The sequence below is a fragment of the Pseudophryne corroboree genome, chromosome 3 (assembly GCF_028390025.1).
Source record: "Pseudophryne corroboree isolate aPseCor3 chromosome 3, aPseCor3.hap2, whole genome shotgun sequence".
Taxonomy (NCBI): domain Eukaryota; kingdom Metazoa; phylum Chordata; class Amphibia; order Anura; family Myobatrachidae; genus Pseudophryne; species Pseudophryne corroboree.
In genome coordinates, this window is record NC_086446.1 from 345492912 (window position 1) to 345506316 (window position 13405).

A 13405-nucleotide genomic window follows, 5' to 3' on the forward strand; every position below is an offset into this window, starting at 1 on the left:
CCAGCTCCTGTCTCAAGACTTCCACCATAGAGACCCGCACCAGCATTCCACCTGCGGTGTAGCCTGACTCTCCAATCCATTGTGGATTCATCTGTTTCCAGCTACAACATTACCTGCTTCCAGCTCAGCTTCCAGCAGAGTACAGCTTCCCTTAAAGGGCCGGTGTCCTTTCTACACTTTACCACTCTCCACCGGTATTATTATTTCTCCGCTCTCAAGTTCTACATTTCAGTTCATATTTCATCGCTCCCAAGTTCATTTATTATTTAACTGGTTCCAGCCAGTATCCACTCCGTGCTAACAACAGTCTGGTTCCAGCCAGTATCCACAGCAGCTGTTTTATCTTCAGCAACCCAGCTTTTCCTGGAACACCAGCTGGCACAATCCTGGGTTATCTCCATTGCTACAGTCGGGCCTGGTAAGGACTTTCCATCTAGAAGATCATAAGAACTATCTCACACTACCAGTGCCCTGTGGCTCCTGCCATCCTGTAGTACCCAGGAACTGTATTTATTCTTTGCTGACTTTTACGTTTTCTTTTACTGCTGCTGTGTTGCGGAGTTGTCATAATAAACATCATTGACTTTTATCCAAGTTGTCGTGGTCACGCCTTCGGGCAGTTATTATTCATGTTACTTACATGTCCAGGGGTCTGATACAACCTCCCAGGTTCCGGTACATCTCAGCCCCTACAACTGAGGCTGCCTCCCGTCAGCTCAGGCCCTCAGTTGTGACAGTAAGCACTGACCTAATGAATCCAGCCGGAGACCAGGATCAAGCGGCCAGGCCGATGCAAGAACTGGCAGCCCGACTAGAACATCAGGAGGCTGCACAGGGCCACATCATCCGCTGTCTCCAGGATCTCACTACTCGGCTGGATGGGATTCAGACAACTCTCCGTGGATCAGGCGCGTCTGGTGCGTCAACCACAGTGACTCCAGCTATAACCCCACCCACCTTACCCATTTCTGCTCCACGTCTTCATCTTCCAACGCCAGCAAAATTTGACGGATCTCCAAGATTCTGCAGGGGATTTCTCAACCAGTGTGAGATTCAGTTTGAGCTACAACCTGGCAATTTTCCCAGTGACCGTACAAAAATTGCCTACATTATTTCTCTTCTCAGTGGCTCAGCCCTTGATTGGGCATCACCGTTATGGGAGAGGTCCGACACCCTGCTATCTTCCTACACTGCCTTCGTGTCAACATTCAGGCGCATCTTCGACGAGCCAGGCCGGGTAACCTCAGCTTCATCCGAGATTTTCCGTTTACGCCAGGGGTCACGTACTGTAGGACAATATCTGATACAGTTCCAGATCCTGGCATCCGAACTGGCATGGAACGACGAGGCCCTGTATGCTGCATTCTGGCATGGCTTATCTGAGCGTATTAAAGATGAGTTAGCTACCAGAGACTTACCTTCTAAGTTAGATGAGCTAATGTCACTCTGCACGAAAGTTGATTTACGTTTCAGAGAGAGAGTAACTGAGCGTGGAAGATCATCTGCTCCAAAATCTTCTGCTCCTCCTCCTCGTCAACTGTCACCATCTAAAGATGAGCCCATGCAACTTGGCCATTCCCGTTTAACTCCTGCTGAGCGCCGAAGACGTCTCTCCGAGTTTCTCTGTCTCTATTGTGCAGCTCCGTCTCACACCATTAATGCCTGTCCCAAACGTCCGGGAAACTCCAAATCCTAGCTCGCCAAGGAGAGGGCCGGCTAGGAGTAATGATCTCCTCTCCATCTCCTCAAGATTGTAATCTCCCAGTCTCGCTTCAAGTTGCTCAACGTTATCGGAACGTCATTGCCCTCCTTGATTCCGGAGCAGCTGGGAACTTTATTACCGAAGCCTATGTTAAACGGTGGTCCCTACCCACCGAGAGACTTCCTTCGTCCATTTCTTTAACTGCCGTGGATGGCAGCAAAATTTTTGATGCAGTTATTTCTTTAAGGACTCTACCAGTTCGTCTGAGAGTGGGAGTTCTTCATTCCGAACTTATTTCTTTTTTAGTGATTCCAAGAGCCACACATCCTGTGGTCCTGGGCCTTCCATGGCTCCGTCTTCACAATCCTACAATTGATTGGACGACTACGCAAATCCTGGCATGGGGTTCCTCCTGTGCTGAGACATGTTTGTTTAAAGTATTGCCTGTCTGTTCTTCCTCCCCCAGGTCGTCTGATGTTCCACCTCCTCCATATCAAGATTTCACGGATGTGTTCAGTAAAGCTTCTGCTGATATCCTTCCTCCTCATAGAGAATGGGACTGTCCGATTGATCTCGTTCCAGGGAAGGTTCCACCTCGAGGCCGAACTTATCCGTTGTCTCTGCCTGAGACGCATTCTATGGAGGAATATATTAAAGAGAACCTAGCAAAGGGGTTCATTCGACCTTCTTCTTCTCCAGCAGGCGCAGGCTTCTTTTTTGTAAAAAAGAAAGATGGTGGTCTGCGGCCGTGCATCGACTACAGAGGTTTGAACGACATTACCATCAAGAACCGTTATCCTTTACCCCTGATTACTGAGCTCTTTGACAGAGTTAGCGGAGCTACCATCTTTACAAAGCTGGACTTGCGAGGTGCATACAATCTCATCCGGATCCGTGAGGGTGACGAGTGGAAGACCGCCTTTAACACCCGTGACGGACATTATGAGTACCTCGTCATGCCCTTCGGATTGAGCAATGCTCCAGCTGTCTTCCAGCATTTTGTCAATGAGATCTTCAGAGACATTCTATACCGTCATGTCGTGGTCTATCTAGACGATATCCTCATTTTTGCCAACGATTTAGAGGAACATCGTTTTTGGGTTAAAGAGGTTCTGTCCCGTCTCCGTGTCAATCATCTCTATTGCAAATTAGAAAAATGCGTCTTTGAAGTCAAGTCCATTCCGTTTCTAGGGTACATTGTGTCCGGTTCCGGACTAGAGATGGATCCTGAGAAACTACAAGCAATCCAAAATTGGCCGGTACCCTTAACCCTCAAAGGGGTCCAGAGGTTCTTAGGGTTCGCCAACTATTACCGAAAGTTTATACGAGACTTTTCCACCATTGTGGCGCCTATTACTGCTTTCACTAAGAAGGGTGCTAACCCGTCCAAGTGGTCTGAAGAAGCCATGCAAGCATTTCATCTTTTAAAACAAAGGTTCATCTCTGCGCCTGTTCTGAAACAGCCTGACATCGACTCTCCTTTCATCTTAGAGGTGGATGCCTCCTCCGTTGGAGTAGGAGCGGTGTTATCTCAGAGGGCTAAAGATGGCCATTTACACCCTTGCAGTTTCTTCTCCCGGAAGTTCTCCCCAGCTGAGCGCAACTATGCCATTGGCGACCAGGAGTTGCTAGCCATCAAGCTCGCTCTAGAAGAGTGGAGGTATCTGTTGGAGGGAGCTTCTCATTCAATCACCATACTTACAGACCACAAGAACCTTTTATACCTGAAGGGCGCACAATGTCTCAACCCTCGTCAGGCCAGATGGGCACTTTTCTTTTCCAGGTTCGACTTTAAACTCCAGTTCTGTCCGGGCTCTCAGAATCGCAAGGCCGATGCCCTTTCCCGCTCATGGGAGCAAGAAAATGAGTCAGAGTCTTCAGACAAGCATCCTATTATAAATCCGTTGGCATTCTCCACGGTAGGGATGGACTCTACGCCCCCATCAGGGAAAAGTTTTGTGAAGCCGATGCTAAGGAAGAAGCTCATGCATTGGGCCCATGCTTCCCGTTTTGCCGGACATACAGGTATCCAAAAAACCCTGGAGTTTATCTCTAGGTCCTATTGGTGGCCAACTCTGAAAAAGGACGTCTTGGAGTTTATTGCATCTTGCCCAAAGTGTGCCCAACATAAAGTATCCCGCCAGTCGCCTGCAGGGCAACTGGTTCCACTATCCGTTCCCCGTCGACCATGGACCCACTTGTCGATGGATTTCATTACAGACTTACCCATGTGCAACAAGTTCAATACCATCTGGGTGGTAGTTGACCGGTTCACCAAGATGGCACACTTCATTCCTCTCACCGGTCTTCCGTCAGCTTCCAAGTTGGCTCAAGTATTCATACAAGAGATCTTCCGACTCCACGGTCTTCCTGAAGAAATTATCTCAGATCGAGGAGTTCAATTCACAGCCAAATTCTGGCGAAGTTTATGTCAAGTCCTCCAAGTCAAGCTAAAGTTTTCCACGGCTTACCATCCTCAGACCAATGGTCAAACCGAGAGGGTGAATCAGGACTTGGAGGCCTTCCTCCGCATCTATGTGTCCTCCTCTCAAGATGACTGGGTTCAATTACTTCCCTGGGCCGAGTTCTGTCATAACAACCAGTATCATTCTTCATCTGCTTCAACACCATTCTTCACTAACTTTGGATTCCACCCTAAAGTCCCTGAGTTCCAACCGCTTCCAGCAACTTCTGTTCCCGCAGTGGATATCACCTTGCATCAGTTTGCCAATATCTGGAAGAGCGTACGATCAGCTCTGCTCAAGGCATCGTTCAGGTACAAGAAGTTTGCGGATAAGAAGCGTCGAGCAGTTCCTGCTCTCAAGGTGGGTGATCGGGTATGGTTATCCACGAAGAATTTGAGGTTAAGAGTTCCCAGTATGAAGTTTGCACCTCGCTATATCGGTCCTTTCAAGATTGAACAAGTCATCAATCCTGTTGCTTACAGACTCCAGTTGCCTCCCTTCTTAAAAATACCCAGGACATTCCATGTTTCCCTGTTGAAACCGCTGCTCTTGAATCGGTTTCATTCCTCACTTCCTCCAACTCCGAAAGTCCAAACTCAACGAGGCGTTGAGTATGAAGTGGCCAAGATCCTGGACTCACGTCACCGTTACGGTCAACTACAATATCTTATTGACTGGAAGGGTTATGGTCCTGAGGAACGTTCATGGACCAATGCTTCTGATGTCCATGCTCCTGCCTTGGTCCGGAGATTCCATTCCAAGTTTCCTCAAAAACCAAAGAAGTGTCCTGGGGCCACTCCTAAAGGGGGGGGGGGTGCTGTCACGATCCGGGTATCTGGACGCCATTTCTTACCCATCAGATGCCTCCTAAGGCTGGCTCAGCGCTCCAGGACCGGATCCCATCTGTTATCCTGATGTGTACATTCCTGTATCCTCTCCTGTCACTCTGGGACGCTGTCACAGTAAACGCCATATGGTGTGGCATGGCGTCTCCCGCGGCCTCCGCCGCCGTCCCTGAACTTCTGCATGCAGAGTGTCTGAGTGGCGATTGCGTCAGCCGCGGCCTCCGCTGTGTCCGCGTGGTTGGATGTGCATCTGTCAGCCTGGCGCCTCCTGTCTCCGGTGGCCGGCGCCGCCATTGCTGTTTTCATTACCACATGGATTACAAACCAAACTTCCCTCCAAGTGTCTGCATGGGCGCAGCCATCTTGGATTCTGTCAGCTGATCATTTCCACCAATCTGTTCTCAGTATTGATAATCTGCATAATTGCCTAGCCAATCCCTTCCTTGCTGCAGGTATAAATACACTGTGCCTGAGCAAGGAGGGCGTCAGTGCTTTGGTTGTCAAACCTAGTTCCTGTTTGTCTCTCTCCTGTGATTGTCTTCCAGGTTCCAGCTCCTGTCTCAAGACTTCCACCATAGAGACCCGCACCAGCATTCCACCTGCGGTGTAGCCTGACTCTCCAATCCATTGTGGATTCATCTGTTTCCAGCTACAACATTACCTGCTTCCAGCTCAGCTTCCAGCAGAGTACAGCTTCCCTTAAAGGGCCGGTGTCCTTTCTACACTTTACCACTCTCCACCGGTATTATTATTTCTCCGCTCTCAAGTTCTACATTTCAGTTCATATTTCATCGCTCCCAAGTTCATTTATTATTTAACTGGTTCCAGCCAGTATCCACTCCGTGCTAACAACAGTCTGGTTCCAGCCAGTATCCACAGCAGCTGTTTTATCTTCAGCAACCCAGCTTTTCCTGGAACACCAGCTGGCACAATCCTGGGTTATCTCCATTGCTACAGTCGGGCCTGGTAAGGACTTTCCATCTAGAAGATCATAAGAACTATCTCACACTACCAGTGCCCTGTGGCTCCTGCCATCCTGTAGTACCCAGGAACTGTATTTATTCTTTGCTGACTTTTACGTTTTCTTTTACTGCTGCTGTGTTGCGGAGTTGTCATAATAAACATCATTGACTTTTATCCAAGTTGTCGTGGTCACGCCTTCGGGCAGTTATTATTCATGTTTCTTACATGTCCAGGGGTCTGATACAACCTCCCAGGTTCCGGTACATCTCAGCCCCTACAACTGAGGCTGCCTCCCGTCAGCTCAGGCCCTCAGTTGTGACACACAGTTTAGTATCATCTGCAAAGATTGACACTGTACTTTCCAGGCCTATTTCTAGGTCATTGATAAATATGTTGAACAGTAGTGGACCGGGTACGGACCCTTGTAGTATACCGCTGACTACTGGGGACCAGGTTGAGTACTTCCCGTTGACCACTACTCGCTGTACCCTGCTATCCAACCAGTTGCTTATCCATGTGCAAATAGTTTTTCCTAGGACATTCTCCTTTAATTTGATGATCAGTCTCCTGTGAGGCACTGTATCGAATGCTTTTGCAAAATCTAGGAAGACTACATCCACTGCTTTTCCTTGATCAAGATTATTGCTCACTTCCTCATAGAAGCTAATTAAGTTAGTCTGACATGACCTATCCCTCACAAACCCATGCTGGTTCTTGCTAATAATCCTAGTGGTCTGTAATTACTCCTGTATGCTGTCCCTTAGAATTCCTTCCAATATTTTCCCCACCATAGACATCAAACTAACTGGTCTGTAGTTACCCGGAAGATTTTTGGATCCCTTTTTAAATAATGGCACTACCTCAGCTATACGCCAATCCTTCGGTACCATGCCTGATCTAACTGAACTATTGAAAATCAAGTACAGGGGTCGTGCTAGTTGTGAAATAAGCTCCATTAGAACCCTCGGGTGAAGTCCATCGGGACCAGGTGATTTATTAACCTTCATTTTGCTTAGTCTCTCTCGGATTACTTCTTCACTTAAACAAGTTTCTAACCATGGATCTTTACTGTCACAAATGTTATGCTCTACTCCCACCAACAGTTCTTCTCTGGTGAATACTGATGAAAAAAAATTGTTCAGTATTTCCGCTTTTATTTCGTCATCATTTATCAATTCTCCAAATTCATCTTTTAATGGACCTATATTCCCCTTTTTTAGCCTTTTACAGTTTATGTATTTAAAAATTTTTTTAGGATTGGTTTTACTCACTATAGCAACTTGCTTTTCATTTAACATTTTAGCTGCTCTTATTGCTTTTTTGCATTTCTTATTACATTCCTTGTAATACTTGAAGGACTCTTTCTTTCCATTAGATTTAAATGCTTTGAAAGCCCGCTTTTTTTATCCATTTCTGCCTTAACCTTCTTGTTAAGCCACATCGGCTTGAGTTTAATACTCCTGCGTTTACTGCCCATGGGAATAAATGTATGAATATTGCTATCCAGCAACCCCTTTAAAACATCCCACATTTCCGAAATATTCTTGTTACTAAACAAAATCTCCCACTCTTTGGGGGTCATTCCGACCCGTTCGTACGCAGCGGTTTATCGCTGCGGTGCGAACGGGTGCGGAATGTGCATGCACGGCGGCCGCATTGCACATGCGTGACATTGCCCGGCGACAGAGGTCGCCAGGTTACGATGCGTCCAAAGAACAAAGTGGTCGCAGAGCGGACCGCTGAGTAGATTGACAGGAAGAAGGTGGTCCTGGGCGTCTCCACAGCGTTGGCGGCCGTTTTCGGGGAGTGGACCGAAAAACGCAGGCATGTCCAGACCAACGGAGGGCGGATGTCTGACATCAGAAGCAGAAACAGCTTCAGCATCGCTGGGAGCATCGCACAGGGTAAGTATGTCCAGGGCTACTCTGAAACCAGGGTCGGATCTAGACTTTTCTTTTAGGGGGGGCGGTTTACGGTTTAATCTTGACCACTCCCCTCTCCAGTCCCGACTCCTCCCCTCTCATCTTGACTCCTCCCCTCTCATCTTGACTCCTCCCCTCTCCAGTCCAAATTCTTCCATCACACAAATAGGTATAATTGCAGGTAAAGGATTTGTTAGTGGATGTTAGGTATAATAATCACTTCTACAACACATCAAAGCAAAGTTCCCCAATATGACATCTATCCAAATACCTCCTTATGTTCATCATAATGTATGACACGTCACGTACAGTTGTGATACCTACAGTATAAAAAGTTATAATCCCCTAATATTGGGGTATAGCAAAAGAAAATTAAATAAAATAATTAAATAAAAACAAAATGTCTGGAGTAATTATTTGCATCTATTTCTCATCTTAATATGAGGTACTGATATAGACAGTCAATCATCAAGGTTTATATGTCAACGTCGTTATGAAATACAGTATTATCATAAACCTTGATGATTGATTGACTCTATATAAGCGCATTATATTAAAATGAGAAACAGTAACAATGTGATAATACCTATAATTCCTTTCTTTGGGATACTAGCAACTTTTATGGATACAAATGGTAACAACTGGCATACTATGTGTTACTGAACCAGGAAGGGAAGACACATTATAATACCCTGTTATATTATTATAATAAGGGGAACTGCTGAATAGTACCAAGGGGATTTTAGGCACAGAGTCTTGGGGGGTTAGACCAATTATTTGATAATCCCACACAGTACTCAACACTTGCCAACCCTAACAGATGAATTCCACATTTGTAATTGTCCAATAATGGAGTTTGAGACTAACCAGGATTAAGTAAGAGTACGTAATACTCGCAGGAGTTCACCCGTGGATTAAAATCCCTTTTGCATCTATGTGCCACATAGGTTTGGGAAATCCCCCCACCACCCTTTTTTTCCTCCAGAAATATGTTGCTAGTATACCAAAGATATCTGATTGATACAATTAATTTAAGGAATTATAGGTATTATCACATTGTTGTATAGAATTTAGCCAGTGCTACTGCATATGTTTGTTGTTCATAAATATACCACTTCAGATACAGCAGATGTCATACTTCTTATTAGGCTCACTCAGCTATCCCCAAAATGAAAGGGATAAGCAAATATAGCGAAGTACTGTTTACTAATTGTAAATTTCAGCCAAACCTGAGCCTGCACCAGTGGTAGAACCCAGGACTTGCACGGTTTCAAGTGCATTCTGAACTGCTTAAAAACAGTTCATGTCTAGCTGGTAATTGTCAAAATGTGGCCACTTGGAAATACATGTAATCTGTGTGGAGTTTATATGTTTTTGTTTTTCTCATATTAAATCTTACAATTACTAAACAGTATTTCACTATAATTGCTTATCTATTACATTTTGGGTATATCTGAATGAGCCTAATAAGAATTATACTGTGAGATATGACATCTGCTGTATCTGAAGTGGTATATTTATGAATGACCTACATACTGTATGCAGTAGCGCTGGATAAGTTCTATTCAACCTTTTTTGGCACATATTTGGTGAGGATAACTTTAAGTAAAATATTGAGCTCACCAAGCTGCTTTTTTTCTGCTTGTGCGCACTGCTAGGATTGTCTATTTTATATATCTATTATCAGATTGTTACTGTTTCTCATGTTAATATGAGGTGCTGATATAGAATAAGTCAATCATAATTAATCCAGGCATTCTGCTTTAATTTAATATTTTTTTGCTATTCCCCAATATTAGGGAATTACAACTTTGTATACTGTAGGTAACACAACTGTACATGATGTGTCATAAATTATGATGAACATATGGATGGTATAATAGAGGGCCATCAAAATATGTCATTTGTGGCAACAACAGTGACAAGACATTGGGCATAATTCAAACTTGATGCGGGGGACACCCAGCACAGGGCTAGTCCGCCCAGCATGTCTGGCTCTGCCCCACCGTACAAGTTCAAAAGCATCGCACAGCGGCAATGCTTTTGTACTTGATGAGTAGCTTCCTACCAGCGCAGCTCTTGGGCACAGGCAGGGAGCTACTAGTCACTGATCGGGTCGCAGCCTGCCCCCCGCACGGTCCGGGCACACCTGCGTTGCCCAGACCGCAACCCTAAAAGGGCGGCCAAACGCCACCGGCCTGCACCCTCCTGCCCAGCGACTGCCTCTGCCTGGCAGGGCTGAGATGGCCGTCGGCTGTCTGGCATGCGCCGGCGTATGCGCAGTTCAGACCTGATCGGCTGCTGTGCAAAAATGCACAGCAGTGATCAGGTCTGAATTAGGCCCCTTGTCTGTAATGACATCAGTTATAAGAGAGTGAGGCTCCCGAGGACACACCATATCAAGCAATTTAAATATTTTTAGGGATTTGGATAGATGTCATATTGGGGGACTTTGATTTGATGTGTTGTAGAAGTGATTATTATACCAAACACCCACTAACAAATCCTTTACCTGCTTATCTTGCAATATATCCCTACCAGCTATTAGGGTGCCATTTATAATCAAGGGATCTCTCCCACTGATATATAAACTGTTTGATGCACATTATAGGACCAATGCTATACAGGAACTTGAAGACAGTTGTAACTAATACTCATTTGTGAGGTCACCTTGTAGGTGAATTATACGGTGAGGACAATTCCAAGTTGATACCTCATAGAAGGAGTATGGTGTTATTTATGAGAAATTAACCAAATAGAGGACAAATTAGCATACACCATATTTTTTTGTATAGCATTTTTATGCACACTTTCTTTCTGTAGTTTTACACGCATCTCGCTATAATTTTAGTATTTCACTGACAGGACGTGATATGTAATGTTTAATATTATGAAATACAAGGAATGTTTTAAAACCTATACACTACTACAGACATCCTCTGTTCTACTGTGTTGCACATATGGGAGACTCAACCTGTAATACCCTGCCTAGGGAATATAGCAAGAAGATCTCTTACTGGCTGGTTCCACTGCAACAGGCTGGTAAGATGGTCCCTTTTCCACAGGCTGGTCAATGGTACAGGTTGGCAGGAAAGTCCCTCTGGCAGCTGGCTGGTCTCTGGGTGCTGGAATGCAGCATGCTCTCAGTGTGCAGAAAAGTCATCACACTATACTGTTTCCATTAGCCCACTAGCCTGTCATGTAAGTGAAGCCACGCCCCCAACACACAGCCACTTCCTGGATCTCCTATTATCAGCACAGACTGAAAGCTGGGGAGATGAAAGCAGTCTCAATAAACAAACTATGTTGATTGATTAACTGCTGTGCAGGCCAAAAGGGTGAGTGGGGAGGAAGGGGCACCTGCTGTGAGCTGCTGCAACTCACACCACTGACTATAGCTGACAGCCAGCTGAGATAGGAATGGGTTAAGGAGCAGGACTTCACAGACAGTTTGTCCATAGGCAGGAATGTGCTAGGGGGGGCGACCGCCCCCACCGCCCCCCTCTGTATCCGTGCCTGTCTGAAACTGCTTGAAATTTTTTTAGCTTAGCAGGGCTGCACAAGCGATCGCAGCCCTGCTAAGCTAAAATACACTCCCCCCATAGGTGTGGACTGTTGATCGCAGCAGCAGCGAAAAGTTGCTGGCTGCGATCAAGTCGGAATGACCACCTATGTCGTTAAGTGCACATCTCAGCATACTGAAATTAGCCTTCCTAAAATTAAAAGTTTTGTGGGAACCCCTGTAGCTATGTTTCCTGAAACTGATGTCGAATGTGATCATATAGTGGTCACTGTTACCCAAGGTCTCCCCAACTTTAGTGTTTGATATAATATCCACATTATTAGTAATTACTGTACTAGATCCAAGGTAGCTTTACCCCTAGTTGGGTCCTCGACTAATTGAGATAAATAGTGATCCTTTAACATATTTAAGAACCTATTGCCCCTCATTTTAGCACATGAATCATTACTCCAATTAAAATCCCCAATCACAAGGGTGTCCACCAATCCCGCAGCCGTTTTGATTTGATGCAAGAGTTGTTCTTCCTCCATGTTGTTTTCATTAAAAATGTGGTCTAAATTGCTTGAGCAAAATTTGTAAATAAAGAATGCACATTTTGCTTAGCTTGCAAATTGCATCCAGCCTGGCAAGATTAGAATATATGCCTCTTTTACTACTGGAGACATCAGTAGTATATGCGCCTGGTTTATGTCAGGAGGTGTGGCTTTATAGTGGCAGTAGTAAATGCTATAAACACAGTACACAATTCATACACTATATCATTTTATTATTAACTAACAGTCTCATTCACTATGTCTTAGGAAATTAGACAAAGGCACAAAAATTAAATAAAAAGTTCAAATCAATACATCTGTTGTAGCCTTACCCATACCCACAACCATGACCACATCCACATCCGATGCTGCCACCTTCACGTCTGGTGTATGAAGGTTTCTTTCCTTTGCACTGTTGCTGCAGACCAATATGTGTGGTCTTGGCTGGGCCTCTAAAAAGGTACTCCTGGGGCAATCCCTCTGTATGATTCTGGGCCAGCCACATCGGAAGCAGCATTGTGGGTCAGGAAACTGTGGGTATCTTTTTCTCAGTGTAGACAAGGTATGTTGCATCCAGTCACTTTTCATTGATACTGTCAGCAGAAATTTTGCCGGGATGCAGTTAATATCCTGATGAACGGAATCCCAGCGGTCGAAATACTGACGCTGTAATCCCGAAGGGCGCCCTAAGCCCGGTGTCTAAATCGCGACAGGGCTCGGGATGCCGTTGACAAAACACCAACAGCTGAAATCCCTGTCGTTCTTACAGCAGGTCCTGCCCAGCGTGCGTGTGAAGGGGGGGGGGGGGGGGTTAGGTTTAGGCACTAGAAGGGGGCTTAGGGTTAGGGTGCAGGGACAGGAAGGTTATGGTCAAGTACCTGGGAGGGAGGGTTAGGTACTTAGAAGTGGAGGTTAGGGTTAGGCACCAAGTGGGGAGGGTTAGGGTTAGGCAGTGGGGAAGGGAGGGTTAGGCACCACCAGGGAGGGTTAGGGTTAGGCACAGACGAGGGATGGTTAGGGTAGGGAACAGGGGAGGGTTAGGTTACTTATTGGGGGCAGTTAGGATTCTGATGGTCAGGAAGCCGCTCTCTGTATTCGGACTGCCGGCATCCCGTCTATCGGGATATCATACTGAATCCATTTAGCCTAATCTTTAGGGGATTGCTGGTTGCAGTCATTTACCCATTCAGACCTTGGTAGCTAGTTTAAGCAATAACTGTTCCAGCACCACCATCTCCTCCTCCATACATCAGTTGCATGCCAGTTGCCATCACTGGCCAGTGCCTAGGACATGGACATGTTGGTCTTTTGAGTTATAGCATTGTGCATAGCGAACAGTGCTAAGTAAAGCAAAGAGTGAAAAGTGAATATCCTCATAATTGCTAAACACTGCAATGCTGAATTCACAGTACACTGTAAGCAGATGTCTTGTCAGACTGAGAGCTAGAGTCA

The 13405-nt window shown here is 45.6% G+C and overlaps 1 protein-coding gene across 5 annotated transcripts in view; it reads right to left on the bottom strand.

The window, feature by feature from the left end:
* FBXO47 (F-box protein 47) overlaps window positions 1-13405 on the bottom strand; it is an 873621-nt gene that overhangs the window by 144869 nt on the left and 715347 nt on the right. The window contains exon 10 of one of the 5 annotated variants that reach the window (XM_063959706.1): window positions 10852-11022. The exons of the other annotated variants lie outside the window; for them this stretch is intronic. Within the exon in view, the coding sequence (XP_063815776.1) occupies window positions 10867-11022 (156 nt within the window). The 3' untranslated portion in view covers window positions 10852-10866. Of the gene's footprint in view, window positions 1-10851; window positions 11023-13405 lie in introns of those variants that run through there. 5 annotated transcript variants of the gene reach the window in all.